This window comes from Coregonus clupeaformis, chromosome 9, assembly GCF_020615455.1.
Source record: "Coregonus clupeaformis isolate EN_2021a chromosome 9, ASM2061545v1, whole genome shotgun sequence".
Lineage (NCBI taxonomy): Eukaryota > Metazoa > Chordata > Actinopteri > Salmoniformes > Salmonidae > Coregonus > Coregonus clupeaformis.
In genome coordinates, this window is record NC_059200.1 from 38,479,545 (window position 1) to 38,500,922 (window position 21,378).

Here is a 21,378-nt window from a genome sequence, read left to right on the forward strand (position 1 = left end):
CGGAAAAAGGTATACAGTTGCACTCATATTGGCCTCCAATGGAGGAGAAAGTTCAATTTTCTCTTTTCAAAACTGGTTAAAATGCTATTTTTACCCTGTAGACACATGCAATTTACCAATGGTGAGAAATTACACCGTAAACGAGAATCACCTGATTCCAACCAAATTAATTTGAAGTTTGAATAATTTAGTCCAGGCCATTTGACATGAAGTGAAAAATCTCCATTTCAGTTTTAAATTAAACAAATGTGTGATCAAAGTTCTCAAATACAACTTATTTTAGAAGAACATGAACTGTGCAAATATATTACAGCACAACTGTACATAGCAATTTGAAGACAGGGACATATTTCATTACTCTTTTCACGTATGACTTTTTCCATGATTCAGCATTTTAGAACTTAATGAAATTCCAATGATACCACTAAACCACTACCTGTAAACAAAACATGTATTTGCGCAGCAAAATAGGGTATAAAAGACATTCAATAAATGTAAAAAGAGCTCACATTTCACATGCCTTGTATGCATAGACTGGCACCAAGTGTCGCAACCAATTTCCAGGATTAGAATCATTGGGGCTGTATCTAGATTTTCATACCGTTTCTGTACCATACCGGAGTATACGGTATTGCCAAATGTGCACACAAGTGGCGCTAGAGAGACATTAAATCCCCTCATGGATCAAGATCCCGGTTGCCTAAATTGTTTTGTGTGTCAAAACATTTACATTTCTTTGACACACAAAACAATTTAGGCAACAGGGATCTTGATCCATGAGGGGATTTAATGTCTCTTCTGTAACCAAGAAGCTTGATCTTGACATCTAGCAAGTTAGCAAACCAAATGCATAGCTGGAGCCCTAAGATGGATATAATTTATTTGACACATCTTAGATTTCTTATAGTTACACTTATAGCTAGCTAGCTCTAAGCAGTGGCGTAGCACAGTATTGAAAATCATACCGTCGGTATTTGGAAATACCCCGGTATATCGCCCAAGCCTAATTAGAACATATTGTAAACAAAAAACTCACCCGTAGATTATGTATATTGCAATAACATTTTCACAAACAAAAAGGAATCCTGAAAAACATTGAATTTGGTATCATCCCTTATTGATTTGGTTCATGAGGACCATATTTATATTCCATTGACAAATATCAAGTGATAATGAGCAACTAGTGGTCAGCCATCAATGCTTTACATTGGAGTCACCCAGTGAACCCTCGTAAGGAGCTTCTCAATCCAATGACGTAACCCCTCAGAAAGGGCTTCCTGTGTCCCGGAGGGCCTCTTGGGCCCCTTTCAGTGTCTCCCTCTTCACACACTTCCAGTAATCAGTGATGCCACGCTGGGGCTGCACCTGGGGAAATACAAACATCACATAATAACGTTAATCAACTTTACAGAGTGACTTGATCACCAGGACACGTTTAAAGGTTCTTTAGTACACAGGAAAAGGTGTCCTGGAGGGTGGGACGGGGTGGTTCGGTCAGATTGTGTAGCACAATTCATACAGAGACCGCAACTCACAACACAATGATTATTTACAAGTAAATTGGAGACCTGCATGAAAGTTCGAGTGAAGCGCGGATCTCAAGACCAAATAATGCCCTGACAGACATTTTAATGTGATTGCCAACTGATAAATGCCCCCTTTACCTTCAAGCCACGCAGTACTCTGTCCTCCATCACTCCGATAAACTCCTTGTGGCTCAGGCAGTTATCACCATCCAGGTCAAAGATCTTGAACACAGTGTCCAGCACGTTCTCCGAGAGGTCGTGCCCTGTGGCGATCTTCACAGCTCGCTTAAATTGGACTGTGGAGAATGGAAGGGAAACAGACTATCAGGATAATGTCCTTGGTTTGAATATGATGAATTAGAATCTTTCATACAAAGTGCCCTTCCTACTAAAAACAAGGTAGAAATGAAAATTACCCATTCCAATAGGTCGGTTGGCTTCACTTATCATTTTCACAGAGAAGGCAAAGTCCTCCAGATTGTTGGTGAATAGGCAGAACGCTTTGAACTCGTCAAATGTGATGCTCTACAAGAGAAGAGGGACAAATGTCCAAGTCGTACATTGAGAAGTCAACCCTTGAGAGCCCCCCCAAAATGTGCTATATTTCACAACTTCTTAAACATGAAGGTACATTGACATGACTGCATATTATCCCTGGCCCTGTTCGAATAGAAAATGCATCCTTCCTTCATTAAAGTAACCCCATATCTGAATTGGTTGGATTGGGGAAAATGATCGGGTGGCAATTGGCAACCTTGCTTTCACCTATCACAACCCCTAATAATCTGTGATGACCTTAAAGAAGGAAGGGTGGATTTTTCAAAGCAGTGGAACAGGGCCATGTTCCTTTTTACCTGGCCAGCAGGGATCCTCTTCCTCATGTTCTCCCAGTAGGCCTCGTTGGCTTCCTCGTTGGTGTAGTGCAGCAGCCACTCGGCAAAGTCCTCCCGCCGCATGGTGTCCATGCCCTTGGAAAACTGCAGGAACTCCATCTCCTGCACCTCCGCCTGCAGGTCCTCCATGAACCTAGAGGAGATATCCAGAGTAAAGACACTGAACGGGACTAGGTCGGTTCTGGGCCCGTACTCAAAAAGTGTCTCAGAGTAGGAATGCTGATCTAGGATCTGGTCTCCCTGTCCACGTAACTATATTATGATCTAACAGGCAACACTGATCCTAGATAAACAATAAGTATTCAGTGCGTATGAGAAAACATGATTTTACTAGGATTAGGTACACCTACACTACCATTTCAAAAGTTTGGGGTCACTTAGAAATGTCCTTGTTTTCCATGAAAACATACATGAAATGAGTTTGAATAGGAAATATAGTCATTGACAAGGTTAGAAATAATGATTGTGTCCTTCAAACTTTGCTTTCGTCAAAGAATCCTCCATTTGCAGCAATTACAGCCTTGCAGACCTTTGGCATTCTAGTTGTCAATTTGTTGAGGTAATCTGAAGAGATTTCACCCCATGCTTCCTGAAGCACCTCCCACAAGTTGGATTGGCTTGATGGGCACTTCTTACGTACCATACGGTCAAGCTGCTCCCACAACAGCTCAATAAGGTTGAGATCCGGTGACTGTACTGGCCACTCCATTATAGAAAGAATACCAGCTGACTGCTTCTTCCCTAAATAGTTCATGCATAGTTTGGAGCTGTGCTTTGGGTCATTGTCCTGTTGAAGGAGGAAATTTGCTGCAATTAAGCGCCGTCCACAGGGTATGGCATGGCGTTGCAAAATGGAGTGATAGCCTTCCTTCTTCAAGATCCCTTTTACCCTGTACAAATCTCCCACTTTACCACTAAAGCACCCCCAGACCATCACATGGCCTCCACCATGCTTGACAGATGGCATCAAGCACTCCTCCAGCATATTTTCATTTGGTCTGCGTCTCACAAATGTTCTTCTTTGTGATCCGAACACCTCAAACTTCGATTCGTCTGTCCATAACACTTTTTTCCAATCTTCCTCTGTCCAGTGTCTGCGTTCTTTTGCCCATCTTAATCGTTTATTTTTATTGGCTAGTCTGAGATATGGCTTTTTCTTTGCAACTCTGCCTAGAAGGTCAGCATCCCGGAGTCGCCTCTTCACTGTTGTCGTTGAGACTGGTGTTTTGCGGGTACTATTTAATGAAGCTGCCAGTTGAGGACCTGTGAGGGGTCTGTTTCTCAAACTAGACACTAATGTATTTGTCCTCTTGCTCAGTTGTGCACCGGGGCCTCCCACTCCTCTTTCTATTATGGTTAGAGCCAATTTGCGCTGTTCTGTGAAGGGAGTCGTACACAGCGTTGTACGAGATCTTCAGTTTCTTGGCAATTTCTCGCATGGAATAGCCTTCATTTCTCAGAACAAGAATAGACTGACGAGTTTCAGAAGAAAGTTCTTTGTTTCTGGCCATTTTGAGCCTGTAATCAAACCCACAATTGCTGATGCTCCAGATGCTCAACTAGTCTCAAGAAGGCCTGTTTTATTGCTTCTTTAAAATCAGTACAACAGTTTTCAGCTGTGCCAACATAATTGCAAAAGGGTTTTCTAATGATCAATTAGCCTTTTAAAAATGATAAACTTGGATTAGCAAACAACGTGCCATTGGAACACAGGACTGATGGTTGCTGATAATGGTCCTCCGTACGCCTATGTAGATATTCCATTAAAAATCTGCAGTTTCCAGCTACAATAGCCATTTACAACATTAACAATGTCTACAATGTATTTCTGATCAATTTGATGTTATTTTAATGGACAAAAAAAAAGGTTTTTCTTTCGAGGACATTTCTAAGTGACCCCAAACTTTTGAACGGTAGTGTATATATACACAAAAGTATGTGGACACCCCTTCAAATTAGCGGATTCGGCTATTTCAGCCACACCCGTTGCTGACCGGTGTATAAACTCGAGCACACAGCCATGCAATCTCCATAGACAAACATTGGCAGTAGAATGGCCTAACTGAAGAGTTCAGTGACTTTGAACGTGGCACCGTCATAGGATTCTACCTTTCCAACAAGTCAGTTCATCAAATTTCTGCCCTGATAGAGCTTCCCCGGTCAACTCTAAGTGCTGTTATTGTGAAGTGGCAATGTCTAGGAGCAACAACGGCTCAGCCGCGAAGTGGTAGGCCACACAAGCTCACAGAACTGGACCACCGAGTGCTGAAGCGCGTAAAAATCGTCCGTCCTCGATTGCAACACTCACTACCGAGTTTTCAAACTGCCTCTGGAAGCAACATCAGCATAAGAACTGTTAGTCGGGAGCTTCACGAAATAGGTTGCCATGGCCAAGCAGCCGCACACAAGCCTAAGATCACCATGCGCAATGCCAAGCATCGGCTGGAGTGTTGTAAAGCTCGCCGCCATTGTACTCTGGAGCAGTGGAAACGTGTTCTCTGGAGTGATGAATCACACTTCACCAATGGTTTGGGGCTGTTTTTCATGGTTCGGGCTAGGCGCCTTAGTTCCAGTGAAGGGAAATCTTAACAATACAGCATACAATGACATTATAGACAATTCTGTGCTTCCAACTTTGTGGCAACAGTTTGGGGAAGGCCCTTTCCTGTTTCAGCATGACAATGCCCCAGTGCACAAAGCGAGGTCCATACATAAATGGTTTGTCGAGATCGGTGTGGAAAAACTTGACTGGCCTTCACAAAGCACTAACCTCAACCCCATCAGAGACCTTTGGTATGAATTGGAACGCTGACTGCGAGCCAGGTCTAATCGCCCAACATCATTGCCTGACCTCACTAATGCTCGTGGCTGAATGGAAGCAAGTCCCCGCAGCAATGTTCCAACATATAGTGGAAAGCCTTCCCAGAAGAGTGGAAGCTGTTATAGCAGCAATGGGTGGACCAACTCCATTTTAATGCCCATGACTTTGGAATGAGCAGGTGTCCACATACCTTTGGTCATGTAGTGTATTTTACCTGCAGAATCCATTGTACTGAAGCTTGTTTTCGCCATTCCTGCCAAAGAAGAATGCCTGCAGTGTAGTGTTCACACCATCCTCCTCTACGACTGGTTTCTGTGAAGATGACATCAAGTTTCAACATTTCCTGCCTTTGTTATTACTGCAAGCCCCATCACGCTTGAAATACGAGTAAACACAATCAGTTTTCCAGCCGGTACGCAATGGTTTACATTTACATCATTGTACAATGACAGAGTTGGCAAGGCTTAGCGCTTTCAATGGCCATTTCCCCAAAGACCATTCAATGTCATTCACGAAGTCACATAAATGACTAAGGAGTTCAGTCTTAAAAAGAAGGTTTAGTGTTGACTCACCATGTCTGTGGCACCTTCCTTGGGCACTTTCTCTTTTATTTTCCCAATGATTTTCTTGAGCTTCATCAAAACAAAGCAGCAACAATTATTTATTGTATTATAATAACGCAGATACTAAACAACAAAAGATTAAGCTAAAAACATTTACTACTAGTGAGAGCATTTCTTAGCTAGCTTACAGTAAAAAAAATTCAGTTATAAACCCACTAATAACACATACATACCTCTTACTCATCTGAATTATCCAATAAATGTCAGCAATAACAGAGAAATGTTCATTAGTCAAAAGGTTACCTACTACCCACAATGCCTCACTAATATTAAAACTGGAGCCAGTATGAAACAGCAAACAGTGTCTGTGTGTTTGAGATCGACTACACAGCAGTTGGACCACACAGAATTACTGATCTACAAATCACCTTGCATCCCAAATACTACTCATGATGTGATCAAAGTGATCACTTGCCTTGCTCACACTGATCCGCTCAAACATGCTGAATGATTATCCATGCTGCTCCTCTCTCTCCTTTGTCAGGTGCATAACATGCTTACGTGTAGTATGTTTTGGACCCCATCTTCCCAGTAGGAACACACAACAGAGGTCTCTTAACGCTAACTAAACCCTGTGGTTCCCAGTGTTGCTGATGTCCACACCAGCCTCTGTTCGAAATTAGTGAATCAACTTTTCATTGGTTTGGTACAAAATTGTACCAGTCACAGGCATTTTTGTAGCAATGTATGCATACTGTATTGTGCTAAAGCCAACTAGCAAATACAGTATGTTTACAAGCTAGTTTCTGTAACATATAAAATGTGGTACCTCTTAGAATGAACATGCCTATGTTTTGACAGAAGGAACCAATTGAGGTGGGAGAAATTGGTGCACAGACTTGAGGTACTGGCCATACAACATGTGACTCTCTGCGTTAGTATCAAGAGTCTATAGTACTCAAATTATTTGTAGGAGCATTTATTTTAAAACCTCCAACTGGGTAACGTCCATGTAAGGGTTGGTAATATTTTGGAATGTAACAGTGTGGATACTTGATATAGATATACACGACTATACTTTGATATACAATACATTAGACTGAATACAGACTACTACAGAGCCTTGCAAAAGTATTCATCCCCCTTGGCGTTTTTCCTATTTTGTTGCATTACAACCTGTAATTTAAATGGATTTCATGTAATGGACATACACAAAAGAGTCCAAATTAGTGAAGTGAAATGAAAAAAATAACTTATTTGAAAAAATTCGAAAAAATGAATAACGGAAAAGTGGTACGTGCATATGTATTCTCCCCCTTTGTTATGAAGCTCCTAAATAAGATCTGGTGCAACCAATTACCTTCAGAAGTCACATAATTCAGAAGTCCACCTGTGTGCAATCTAAGTGTCACATGATCTGTCACATGATCTCAGTATATACACACACACACACACACACACACACCTGGGGCCTGTTGCACAAAAGTAGAATTAAGACATCCGGGATAAATGACTCAGCTGAGCTCAATGAAGCCAAAACATGTGCGTCCAGGCTTAATTGGTTGCACAAAGACCAAGCCAGGATGAGCAGACACGGATTCATTAAGCCAGGTGAAACCAATCCTGGATAGGTGCGCGCTCACGGCTCACTCAAATAGACCCCGCCACAGATCACAGATTAACTGATTTACCATGGCAACTAGAGCCGCGTACTTTTCCCCCGTCGGAAGCACAAATCCTCATGGAGGCATACGAGGAGGTAAAAGATATAATTAAGAAGAAAGGCAACACCGCCACAGTGATAAAGCAAAGAGAAAAAGCGTGGCAAAGTATTGCAGACCGCCTGAATGCGTAAGTAGTGCACAATTACACACTCACCGCTCCGCTGAAACATCACAATTACAATTCAAATATTTAATTCACATCTCCAAAAATGCAGTTGTACTGTAATTATGAAACGGTTAAATTTTTAATTGAAATGCACTGCAGATATGAGTGAAATTGTGTAAAGTAACTCCATCACACTGTATAAAGCTATGATAAATTTTTTGATATTTTTACTGAAAACAAGACAAAAATACCAAGTAATTTTTTGCAGTGTGACTCCATTAAATGTGTGTGTGTGTGTGTGTGTGTGTGTGTGTGTGTTAGATTAAACATGAACGGGCCAAAACGGACATGGCAGCAGGTCAAAATCAAATACAAGAACATTCTGCAGAATGGTATGGTCCCCGACTAATATTTAACAAAGCACAAGCATATATTGTACCCAGAAGGTGCCTGCTCACACATTGTCTGTACTGTTTTAGCAGTGAAAAAGAATACCCACAGACAAGGCACGGGTGGTGGGTCACCAAAGGCTGACCTTACCCCAGCAGAGGACATGGCCTTGGAGCTAAATAAAGGCAGGCCCGTCTTAGAGGGGATCCCTGGGGGGAAAGAGACGAGCATAGGTTCCTCCCAAGATGCCACCCGCTTCATTCAAGGTATGTCCTTCCATCTCTACATGGGATACAACCACATTCATATTGAATCAATTTGGACTGTCTGACTTTGGTTTACCTATTGCCTTGCAGTGTCTGGCAGCACTGTGTTCCTGTTAGAGCCACCAGCACAAACACCAGACGATGCTGATCCAGTGAGTACTCCATCAAAGGCATACTGTAGGCCTGGCATGTCTTGTCTACTAGCTTCAATATGAATCCGATTAAATGTGATAGGGTGACGGCCCCAGTGCAGCAGCAACAGCACATGATGGAGACGATGATGAGGAGGAGACCATCTCTCTGGATTCCAGAAGGCATGAGGTATCATGTTAAGACTGTGAAAGTACTATTTACTCTACAATGGTGAGGAGTCCTCATCAAAATCAAAAAATCTAATTTCTTTTACAGGACCCAGATGCTATACAGTGGGAAAACCAGCCTGGCAACATAGTGCGTATTAATAAAAGGACACCACATCCTGCCAAATTCCAGCTGCGCTAATTGTATTGTGTTCACAGAGCTCACAAGCTATCAGAAAGTTGTATGGCAACCACCTCCGGCGCCAAATAGAACTGGCAGACATAGACATTCAGTACAAGAAGAAAAAGATGGAAAATCTTGCACTGGAGTCCGAAATAAAAAAAGAGGACAATTAGGAAACTGGACCTTGAAATAAAAAAACTTGAGAGGGAGGTGAGATATGCCTTCAATGTACACTGTATGCTAACTGTAACACAAATGTATTAATCATTATTTTTCTTTCCTCCCCCAGCTCCAAGAAGATGACACAGCTCAAAATAAAAATTAGGTATATTCTCGTAAAGTCAAGTGAGCCATGACATATGAGCTCTTATTGTGAGCACACAGGACGGTGGCATCTTTCTAAGGTTTTTTTTATTTTCCCAGCAATCAGTACAACCAAGTCATCGTTATAAGGCATCGCCCTCTTTTGCCCACCCCCAGCACCAGGTGTGGCCACTAGCCTATATGAAGGCCCAAAATTGTGTGTTCCTTTCTGCTCTGACAATGGCATGCCCATTCGTGCGAGATGTGGTGGATGAAGAAGCACTTGTGCTGAGGAGAGCCTTCAGGCGAGAAAGGGTCTTCAGGGACCGGTTGGACCCACTGGCCTTCCCTGATGACCATCTATATGAAAGATACAGGTTTTCTGCAGATGGCATCAGGTATCTATGCAGACTACTGGGTCCCAGGATTAAGCACCGCACTGCACGGAGCCATGCACTGAGTGTGGAGCAAATGGTTTGTGTGGCCTTGCGCTTTTTTGCTAGTGGAGCCTTCCTGTACTCAGTGGGGGATGCAGAACAGCTGAACAAGGCCACAATTTGCCGCACAATAAGGAGTGTGTGTCTGGCTATCAAAGCATTAGCAGATGTCTTCATCTCCTTCCCTGGCCACAGAAGACTCTGTGACATCAAAGAGGAGTTCTATAGGATTGCAGGTAAGAGGATCTACAAATTACAGGACAACTGTTAACACATAGTAGGATACTCATTACTTTGTGTGACAGGTTTCCCCAATGTCATTGGTGCAGTGGACTGCACACACATAAGGATAAAAGCCCCCTCAGGTGCCCATGAGGCCGATTTTGTGAATAGGAAATCCTTTCACAGCATTAATGTTCAGGTGAACATAACTTTTTGATATTGTCTATTGACGAACACTCTGCATTGCCAGTGATGTGCATTGATTGGTGTAATATTCCTCATCTTATGATTTCAGATGGTCTGCAATGCTGACTGTGTGATCAGCAATGTTGTGGCAAAATGGCCTGGCTCAGTCCATGACTCCAGAATCTTTCGGGCCTCTGAAATCTATCAGTGCCTATCACAAGGTAAGCCACACAACCCCTATTTATAACCATCATGGCTGTGTCAAGAATATCACTGTGTTTATGAGGTAGTAATGATGAGATTTTGTGTTGACAGGTGAATTCTCTGGTGTGTTGCTGGGAGACAGGGGGTATGGCTGCCAGCCTTTTCTCCTGACACCTTTCACAGACCCCCAGGAAGCACAGCAGGCCTACAACCATGCCCATGCCAGGACCAGGGCCAGAGTTGAAATGACCTTTGGCCTCCTGAAGGCACGCTTTCACAGCCTTCACAAATTAAGGGTCAGCCCTGTTAGGGCATGTGATATTACTGTGGCTTGTGCTGTCCTCCACAATGTGGCCTGCCTGAGGAAGGAGAGGGCCCCCAGAGTGCCACCAGCCATGGACTGGGACAATCCGGCAATCTTCCCTGATGACGACAGTGGTCGGCTGCTGAGGGACCAATATGTGTTGAATTATTTTAGTTAGTATGTGTGCTTTCAATTTTGGTTAAATATGTCCTGCGGTGGCAGAGGAATTTGGGTTTTTTTGGGTTCGTTTTTTACGAATTTGGCCTCTTATGATGTTTGTGCGGTATACTGTGTGTAATACAAGGCTGCAGGGAGGCTACTGCATCCATTCATTTGTCTGTTCAGTTGATGTGTATGGATTTGTCCTGCATTTATTTTAGTGTGCAGACATGCAGGGTGTGTTATATACAGACCTTTGAATGTGTATGTATCATTTTGTATAATATGCTTGGATTCTGTGCTTTCCATCTTGTAGAGTCACTGTGACTTCAGTTTCGAAAGGAGCTGATGGTTTACCTGCTTTGTTTTGTCCTTATTCAATAAAGGAACATAATGTTACACATTGTGTTTTTATATTCATATGGAATGTGTATTTGTTTATATGACAGAGTACTAGGGCCACACTGAAGAAAAAGGATAAAGTCATAAATTTATGAGGCTGGTTCTTTCTGCAGAAAAGCTACATATTGTTTTTACAGTTTTGATACTTATGACAATGTGATACTTAATATTCTGGCACATCAGCATGTCTTTGTTTATGAAACCATACTGAAGTACAATTTCACGAAATGCCCCACATCTGTCATTTTAACAACTGTCCTCTAAAACAACTGGTTACAATATTATGACTTGTGTTTTTTCCCCCTCTGTGGCCCTAATATTCTATCATTTTATATATAGCCTTATAGTCTATGGGAAACTGTAAATTATCTAATGATAGCAACATCATCTAAAAATCATTTTTTATCCAAAATCATTGAAATTAATGATCACAAACGTTTAAATAATGACAGTGGGTCTAGTTATATGTGATAACAATGTATAGTGAGCAGTGAAATAACTATTGGTTTCCATTTGTGGTGACTGCTGACTGACATTAGGGATGAGATTAAATAGATCCTGGAATTTAGCCTGGTCTGGAGCAGGCTAGCTCCACAGAATAAATCTCCATGGTAATTTATACCATAACATATCCTCCTGCCCCCTATCCATCTTTAGTGCAACCGGATTACGGATCAATTGAGCCAGGATCACCAAGATATCCTGGCTTAATCCCTTATCCTAGTTTTGTGCAACAGGCCCCTGTTCTGAAAGGCCCCAGAGTCTGCAACACCACTAAGCTAGGGGCACCATGAAGACCAAGGAGCTCTCCAAACAGGTCAGGGGAAAAGTTGTGGAGAAGTACAGATCAGGGTTGGGTTATAAAAAAATATCTGAAACTTTGAACATCCCACGGAGCACCATTAAATCCATTATTAAAAAATTGAAAGAATATGGCACCACAACAAACCTGCCAAGAGAGGGCCGCCCACTAAAACTCACAGACCAGGCAAGGAGGGCATTAATCAGAGGCAACAAAGAGACCAAAGATAACCCTGAAGGAGCTGCAAAGCTCAACAGCTGAGATTGGAGTATCTGTCCATAGGACCACTTTAAGCCGTACACTCCACAGAGCTGGGCTTTACGGAAGAGTGGCCAGAAAAAAGCCATTGCTTAAAGAAAAAAATAAGCAAACACGTTTGGTGTTCGCCAAAAGACATATGGGAGACTCCCCAAACATATGGAAGAAGGTACTCTGGTCAGATGAGACTAAAATTGAGCTTTTAGGCCATCAAGGAAAACGCTATGTCTGGTGCAAACCCAACACCTCTCATCACCCGAGAACACCATCCCCACAGTGAAGCATGGTGGTGGCAGCATCATGCTGTGGGGATGTTTTTCATCGGCAGGGACTGGGAAACTGGTCAGAATTGAAGGAATGATGGATGACGCTAAATACAGGGAAATTCATGAGGGAAACCTGTTTCAGTCTTCCAGAGATTTGAGACTGGGACGGAGGTTCACCTTCCAGCAGGACAATGACCCTAAGCATACTGCTAAAGCAACACTCGAGTGGTTTAAGGGAAACATTTAAATGTCTTGGAATGGCCTAGTCAAAGCCTAGTCCTCAATCCAATTGAGAATCTGTGGCATGACTTAAAGATTGCTGTACACCAGCGGAACCCATCCAACTTGAAGGAGCTGGAGCAGTTTTGCCTTGAAGAATGGGCAAAAATCCCAGTGGCTAGATGTGCCAAGCTTATAGAGACATACCCCAAGAGACTTGCAGCTGTAATTACTGCAAAAAGTGGCTCTCCAAAGTATTGAGTTTGGAGGGGTGAATAGTTATGCACGCTCAAGTTCTATTTTTTTTTCTTATTTCTTGTTTGTTTCACAAAAAAATATATTTTGCATCTTCAAAGTGGTAGGCATGTTGTGTAAATCAAATGATACAAACCTCAAAAAAATCCATTTCAATTCCAGGTTGTAAGGCAACAAAATAGGAAAAATGCCAAGGGGGGTGAATACTTTCGCAAGCCACTGTATATGCAACATGAAAATACAAATCCATAAATTCCTTGAGAAGCATATCATCATCACTGTCTGATGAAAACCTCTCATCTCCAAACCAGAAATGTGTCAGGAAATTGAAAGAATTACCAAATTTTCCCATTAACGAACATACAATTATGACGCTTCAGAAGCTATTTTGAATATATTTTCTTGGTCCTAGAGTCATGAAATGTTCAGAGTACATTGAGGGGGATTACTGCTTTCAATCAATAAAAAAAATTGGCCACAAATGCAGTTCCAAGGTTTTCATCAGAGAGCGACGATATCATAAAAGGAACATTTTATAATATAGATTATAAAACATACCTTGAGAAACTCCTTTCTGTCCACATGCTCATTGCCATCAATATCAAGCATTTTGAAAGCTATATGAAATCCTGTGTGTGGCTCTGAAATAACACAATGCATTTTCTATTAGAAAATAACATCACAGGCTTATCTAGGTACTGCTTGGACAGAACAAAGCAGCGACAAGATGAGCGGTTAACAGCAGGGTCTTCTGAAATAATGATTCAAGCACAACATTGTTGGTGACTGGGCAACATCTTGAATTAGGAAGTTAAGTCACCAAAACACTACCACATGAGCAGTGTGTTCAATAGCTAAATATGAGAAAATAATAATATAAATAGAAAAGGAAAATTAGCGTTCTATTGGACCTTTTGAATATGTTATTTTTAATTTTGTGCCTACTGAACACCCACCACCCAGGTTTAGTCAGTCCTGCTACATTTAAGTTTTACACAGCTATTCAGGCACTGCACTAAACTTTGGAGGGCATAGAAAATCCCACAAATTCAAGTAATGCATACATAATCATCTTATAATTTTCACAATGTTTTACAGTAACAGGCTACACAATGTACTATCCTAAACATGATAGATAGCCTAATCTAATGTACTCTGTCAATAAATTAAGTTAACCTAATGCGCAGACAATCAGATGCAGAGCCTGAGAATATCATGGGCAACGGAAACTCGCCAATCCAGCTCCTGTACAAAGGTGTTGCCACACATTCATTATGTTTGCGCTGGTCCGCCAAGGCATGACTGTGCATGCAGAAAAGTGCATGAGATCTCACATGCTTTAATGTGGCACTGCCTTGGCACGTCTATATGCTACATCTGTGCTAAACCAGGGTTGTGTTCACTAGGCACCCAACAGAAGAAAATGTTCTGAAACTGAGTGAAACAGGAAGGTACCATTCTGTCCTTGCATAACACTGTTGCTTCCGTTCCTCTCCCTTCCCCAACCTGGGATCAAACCAGGGAGCCTCTGAACACATCGACATCTGTCACCCATGAAAAAGCTGCGGCCCTTGAGTGGGTGACGTCACCTATTGAATGATACTAGGCTACACTCACCCCCTTTGACCTCCTCCGCAGCAACCTCAGCAGTCGGGCAGAGCTAGCCAATTGACATCGACTAAACTTGTCCAATAACAAACACTCCTTTTTGTTTTCAGTTGCAAACCATTTTGCTACAGTTCTCCTAATGGACACAACTCAGATTAAGTAAGATGTGCTGTGTAAGCATGAGAGGATGCAGGTTCAATGCATGTCATTGAAAGGGAGGGCTTTTTCTACTGTACATCATGCTATAACTTACTGGTCAGAATAGTCAACAGGAACAGGTACTCTGTGTAGGATATCAGACCTGCAAGACACAAAACATGCCATCTGTATCACACAAACATTTCAGTGAGTGTTCATTTAAACCGTTTAGATTGACACTCCCACATATTGAACAAATACATATTTTCCTGCCTGAAGTATAACTAGCCAGCATCTTTTTACTTTGATAAAGCACATAGCACCATTGAGGTTCTTTCACCATGGCATGAAAACGTACCATCGTCTCCGAAGTTTCTGAACAGACTGTTGCCTGCCTGGGCCCGTGTGGCAGCATCCAGCATCTTATCCACCTCCTCCAAGTATCATAAATTATACAAAGAGAAACAACTAAAAGTAATCTCTTGCTGTAATGCTCATGTTGATAAGACGACAGTAAATCCAAAACAAGTTCTGACAATGAGTTAACCCGATCCCAACACTCACCTTTTTGGTTAGAGCTTTATTTTGTAATTTACCTACAAGCAGAAGAAAGGAAAAGTAAAGAGCAGTTCTTGCTTGGAACAAAATGCAATACACTTACCCAGAGGGAGCTTGTGTCTAGCCAATGTAGCCATATACCAAACAATTACATTCATTACATCACAAAGTATCCCTTTTCAAACAGGTAGGCCATTTTACAACATGGACACCATCATTTGATACTACTGTACTTACGGTCAACATTCTCCAGCATGATTGAGAAGAGGAAATCCCTTGGTGTCATGTAGAGTTCCTTATCGTACATCATGGAGGCAAACTGGTTGAAGCGCATCCGTCTGGCAGACGTCTGGGACACTGGAAGCACCTATAATACAGAAGGAAGCATTAGCACTAAAAGGAGGACAAAGTCTAAACTAAGGGGCAGTGCAAAGCTGAAAATTGGATAAGAATGGCTATAGAATTAATTGTCAGTACTCCTGACCAACTATTTTGGCACATAGCCAAATGACAGACTTTCATGCAAACAGCAATTAGCTAATGGATACAGTTGAAGTCGGAAGTTTACATACACTTACGTTGGAGTCATTAAAACTCGTTTTTCAACCACTCCACAAATTTCTTTTTAACAAACTATAGATTTGGCAAGTCGGTTAGGACATCTACTTTGTGCATGACAAGTAATTTTTCCAACAATTGTTTAAAGACAGATTATTTCACTTATAATTCACTGTATCACAATTCCAGTGGGTCAGAAGTTTACATACACTAGGTTGACTGTGCCTTTAAACAGCTTGGAAAATTCCAGAAAATGATGTCATGGCTTTAGAAGCTTCTGATCATTTGAGTCAATTGGAGGTGTGGATGTATTTCAAGGCCTACCTTCAAATTCAGTGCCTCTTTGCTTGACATCATGGGAAAATCAAAAGAAATCAGCCAAGACCTCAGGAAAATAATTGTAGACCTCCACAAGTCTGGTTCATCCTTGGGAGCAATTTCCAAATGCCTGAAGGTACCACGTTCATCTGTACAAACGATGGTACGCAAGTATAAACACCATGGGACCACACAGCAGTCATACCGCTCAGGAAGGAGATGCGTTCTGTCTCCTAGAGATGAACGTACTTTGGTGCAAAAAGTGCAAATCAATCCCAGAACAGCAGCAAAGGACCTTGTGAAGATGCTGGAGGAAACAGGTACAAAAGTATCTATATCCACAGTAAAACGAGTCCTATGTCGACATAAGATGAAAGGCTGCTCAGCAAGGAAGAAGCCACTGCTCCAAAACCGACATAAAAAAGCCAGACTACGGTTTGCAACTGCACATGGGGACAAAGATCGTACTTTTTGGAGAAATGTCCTCTGGTCTGATGAAACAAAAATAGAACTGTTTGCCCATAATGACCATCGTTATGTTTGGAGGAAAAAGGGGATAGCTTGCAAGCCGAAGAACACCATCCCAACCGTGAAGCATGGGGGTGGCAGCATCATGCTGTGGGGGTGCTTTGCTGCAGGAGGGACTGGTGCACTTCACAAAATAGATGGCATCATGAGGAAGGAAAATTATGTGGATATATTGGAAGCAACATCTCAAGACATCAGTCAGGAAGTTAAAAGCTTGGTCGCAAATGGGTCTTCCAAATGGACAATGACCCCAAGCATACTTCCAAAGTTGTGGCAAAATGGCTTAAGGACAACAAAGTCAAGGTATTGGAGTGGCCATCACAAAGCCCTGACCTCAATCCTATAGAACATTTGTGGGCAGAACTGAAAAAGCGTGTGCGAGCAAGGAGGCCTACAAACCTGACTCAGTTATACCAGCTCTGTCAGAAGGAATGGGCCAAAATTCACCCAACTTATTGTGGGAAGCTTGTGGAAGGCTACCTGAAACGTTTGACCCAAGTTAAACAATTTAAAGGCAATGCTACCAAATACTAATTGAGTGTATGTAAACTTCTGACCCACTGGGAATGTGATGAAAAAAATAAAAGCTGAAATAAATCATTCTCTCTACTATTATTCTGACATTTCACATTCTTAAAATAAAGTGATGATCCTAACTGACCTAAGACAGGGAATATTTACTAGGATTAAATGTCAGTTTAAATGTATTTGGCTAAGGTGTATGTAAACTTCCGACTTCAACTGTACATTTTATTTGCTTGCTTCTATCAATGTATCTACTGATTGCACAATTTCCAAATACATAGAAAACATTAGCCCATAGGCCTCGATGAACGAGGTCTATGAGCATATCACTAGCAAACCGTGCGACTTAATTCCAGACTTGTGAAAGTACCTGTTTAGCGGCCCTTTTCCCATGTCGGGAGATTTGTTTCTTCTTCTTCAATGAGGTTTAACGGCGGTTGGTGTCCAATAAATGTTGCATTACCGCCACCTACTAGACTGGAGTATAACTCCCTTATACCTTGCTTTAAAAAATAAATAAAAATACAACCAATACCCTACACTCTCAAAAAATACAAAAAACTATAATAATAACTACCATACTCCAGTAGTTATTCCTACCTCAGGCCAACAGCCTGAAAGGATGGGACACCACCACTTAACACAACCTGTAACTCTTCTGGCATCAAGTTTTGCACACCCAAGTACCTCTCTGCAGCTGCCACCACAACCTCTATTTTCTTCGACTTACGTTCCATCCCTGCAGTACAGTTGATAACCATTGCTATAAATGCCAAAAATCCAATCTTACTGAAACATATATCACTTGTTGGTTTATCCCTCTGTATTGGTACAGATCTACTACTCACACCATTCCTCTCAGGATCCCTCCCCCTTGACCCATCTTTCCTGCCTCAGCATATGACAACTTTTGCAATACTCTAACCCTGGTAACCTCAACCTGCCTCTCTCGCACCGGACATTTCGGATCCCCAGCCCCATGGGCACCCCTAAAATTAACACATACCACTACTTTCCCCAATGCTACGCATTCCTTTGTCTCATGCCCTTCCGCACACTTCTCACACCTAGGAACCTCCCTCCTACACACTGCTGCCACATGCCCATAAACTTGACACCTGTAATAACGTAATGTATTCTGCACAAAAGCTCGTACCGGATAACTTATATATCCTAACATCACTTTGTCGGGCAAAGACTCAACATCAAAACTCAAAAGAACAGACAATGACTCTTCTGTTTCTTCACTCACGCCACCCTGTCTGCATCCCACCAAATGACGAGCATCACAAACACTGGGAATCTTACCCAGCTTTCATATTTACATGCCTTTCAATGGCACCCTTTTCTTGAGAGCAAAACAATTCACATCTATTGCCCCCATTAGTTAAACATGGAGCGCCTGCTCCCTCTGACCAGCAGAAACACAAACAATTATCACCAGACCACTTCTGGTTACCCTCACTGATTCCACAGCACCCAACTCTGTTTTCACCCACCCTGAAACCACAAATGGATCAGCCAAAAGGCAAGGATCCACTTTTTCAAAAGCTTGACTCCTACTGTCACAGACTCATCTTTATCCTGACCCTCGGTGCAAATCTCGGGCTCCGAGAACTTCACCACACCTACCACCTCCGATACCTCCCTCATTCACTTCCATTTCTCCTCTTGTCTTCAACTCACTCTGCTTACACTTTCTACCATTCTTCTTTAACAAACCATCTCCATTTTCCCCGCCATTTTGAACTGACTCAAGCTCACCCTCTTCCTCCCTCTCTCTTAGACCTCCTCTGCCTCTCTTTTCCCCTCCATTATTCCTCCGTATTCCAAGTATAACTATTCTTATGATAGTACTGCCCTTCTCCTGACATACATCTAGTTCTTGCCTTGTCTAGGGACGCCATTTAACCGGCTGTCACAATCTCCGTACATTCAGCACGAACCCCTCGGGATGTAGCGCTCAACAGTGCATCCCACTTGTAAAGCAGCCCCTGGCCAAGGCCAGAGTCACCATCTCTTCCTGTCTCCTCAGAGCAAGGTCACATTCCCTGTCTGTTTCACACCCGTTTGTCCTAGTTAATCAACCTCGCAATATGGCCATCGTGCTGCCACAGACAGGAAGTAGAAGTAGCATCTAACAACTGGATTTAATACTTTATTGTGCACTGCTTGGTGCGGTGATGTAAGGCAGTGTTTCCCAACCCTAGTCCTCGAGTACCTGATTCAACTTGTCAACTAATCATCAAGCCCTCAATGAGTTGAATGAGGTGTGTTTGTCCAGGGCTACAATGAAAATGTGTACTGTTGGGGGTCCTCGAGGACCAGGGTTGGGAAACACTGATGTAAGGGTTTAATAAGAACTGTCAACCGACTATGGATATACCTTTCAACGTGGGACACGAGCTGTTAAACAGGTAGTCATTTTAGCGTGACTTAACTCAAACACTTCTTCAATGTTATGCCCTATGACAGAATGTTACTGTTATAATAACTGTACTTACAAGTTATTAACTGTTTACATGACAGCAAACTTGTGGGGCTAAGAAAACATAGGAGAGTCACCAATGATCCAAAGATGTGTGACATCATTGGAATCAACTGGGAGGTGCACCAATCTGTGTTCACTTCGGTTCAACGTTTGCTATGTTGAGTGTCGGATTGTGTTGAACGACATTTCACAAAAACCGTGGAGCACACCCATACACCAAATATAAAGAACACACACAATCATCATGCCGTTCTTCAACTGGTCGTTCAGTACAGTACCGTTTCCGTCTAATTAAACGTTTAACACCGTTCTGTCGTACTGAATGCACCACAGTATTCTCAAATGTTGATTGGATCCAAAAAACATTGAGCTAACTAGCTACCATATTATTTGTACGCCGAGCCTTAGCTAAATAGGCTACTTGTTGTTTAATATAGGCCTACTACAATATAGGACGCCGCGCATCGTCCTTAATATGGCTGTTTACTTGTGTACTGTACTAATATTCAGTTGTGATAATGCCTGGTAGACGAGTTTAGCATACAAATAATGATTCACCAGGCACTGACAGCTAACTAGCAAGATTCATGGCAAGTTCGGATAGCTAGTTAGCTCAAAGTTCGTGGCTAACTAGCTAACGCGTTACAGATAGCCAGCCAGCTAGCTGCGCCACTTTACCAAAGATACTTTACCTTTTCCTCCTCGGCATGGACGGTGAAGGGCAAAAATCTCTTGCTCGGCTCAAAGTGATAATATATCAGTCCGCTTCCAACGACAGACCCCACAACGCCTGGTCCCAGGGCACGATGCAGCGTTCTGTACGACCAAGGTCTCCTCCAAAAGTTTCTCAAAACTCCAGCAACCCTGCCCCAGCTTGCCATTTTCCGTAAACTTCTTCTCCGTCTTCTTCTTTAGTGTCTACTTCTTCGATTAGGTTTAACAGCCGTTGGCATCCAATAAATGTTGCATTACCTCCACCTACTAGACTGGAGTATAACTCCTTTATACTTTGCTTGATAATTTGTTGTATATATATGATAAACAAATACCCTACCATCTAACCCTACAATCACTAAAAACCCACCACCCTACTCCACTATTTAAATATATTTAGTCCTACCTCAGGCCAACAGCCTGAAAGGATGGGACACCACCACTTAACACACCCTGTAACTCTTCTGGCATCAAGTCTTGCACACCCAAATACCTCTCTGCAGCTGCCACCACCACCTCAATGTTCTGTGATTTACGTTCCATCCCTGCAGTACAGTTGATAACCATTGCTATAAATGCAAAAAATCCAATCTTACTGAAACATACAGTGCCTTCGGAAAATACCCAGACCCCTTGACTTTTTCCACATTTTGTTATGTTACAGCCTTATTCTAAAACAGATTGAATTTTTAAAAAATCCTCAGCAATCTACATACAATACCCCATAATGACAAAGCAAAAACAGATTTTTAGAAAATTTTGCAAATGTATTAAAAATAAAAAACAGAAATACCTTATTTACATAAGTATTCAGACCCTTTGCTATGAGACTTGAAATTGAGCTCAGGTGCATCTTGTTTCCATTGATCATCCTTCAGATGTTTCTACGACTTGATTGGAGTCCACCTGTGGTAAATTCAATTGATTGGACATTATTTGGAAAGGCACACACGTCTATATAAGGTCCCACAGTTGACAGTGCATGTCAGAGCAAAAACCAAGCCATGAGGTCGAAGGAATTGTCCGTAGAGCTCCGAGACAGGATTGTGTCGAGGCACAGATCTAGGGAAGGGAAGTAAAACATGTCTGCAGCATTGAAGGTCCCCAAGAACACAGTGGCCTCCATCACTCTTAAATGGAAGAAGTATAGA

The 21,378-nt window shown here is 42.1% G+C and overlaps 1 protein-coding gene across 1 annotated transcript; it reads right to left on the reverse strand.

Annotated features, from left to right (window-relative positions):
• Window positions 1–890: 890 nt before the first annotated feature.
• LOC121573968 (calcium uptake protein 2, mitochondrial-like) lies at window positions 891–20,563 on the reverse strand. Its single transcript, XM_041886396.2, has 12 exons — window positions 20,206–20,563; window positions 15,331–15,460; window positions 15,100–15,131; window positions 14,894–14,969; window positions 14,651–14,698; window positions 13,348–13,430; window positions 5,813–5,872; window positions 5,455–5,552; window positions 2,381–2,552; window positions 1,943–2,051; window positions 1,665–1,822; window positions 891–1,365 (listed from the first exon to the last, which is right to left on the reverse strand). The coding sequence occupies exons 1-12, from the start codon at window positions 20,392–20,394 to the stop codon at window positions 1,264–1,266; spliced, it is 1,257 nt and encodes a 418-aa protein (XP_041742330.1). The 5' UTR covers window positions 20,395–20,563; the 3' UTR covers window positions 891–1,263.
• Window positions 20,564–21,378: the final 815 nt, after the last annotated feature.

Excerpts from the sequence above, each read along its gene's own strand:
- LOC121573968 (XM_041886396.2), bottom strand. The coding sequence starts at position 20,394 with ATGGCAAGCTGGGGCAGGGTTGCTGGAGTTTTGAGAAACTTTTGGAGG. Across the intron at positions 15,461-20,205 it reads TCCATGCCGAGGAGGAAAAG|GTGCTTCCAGTGTCCCAGAC; the intron begins GTAAAGTATCTT and ends TCTGTATTATAG. Across the intron at positions 14,699-14,893 it reads CAGAAACTTCGGAGACGATG|GTCTGATATCCTACACAGAG; the intron begins GTACGTTTTCAT and ends TGTGTCTTGCAG.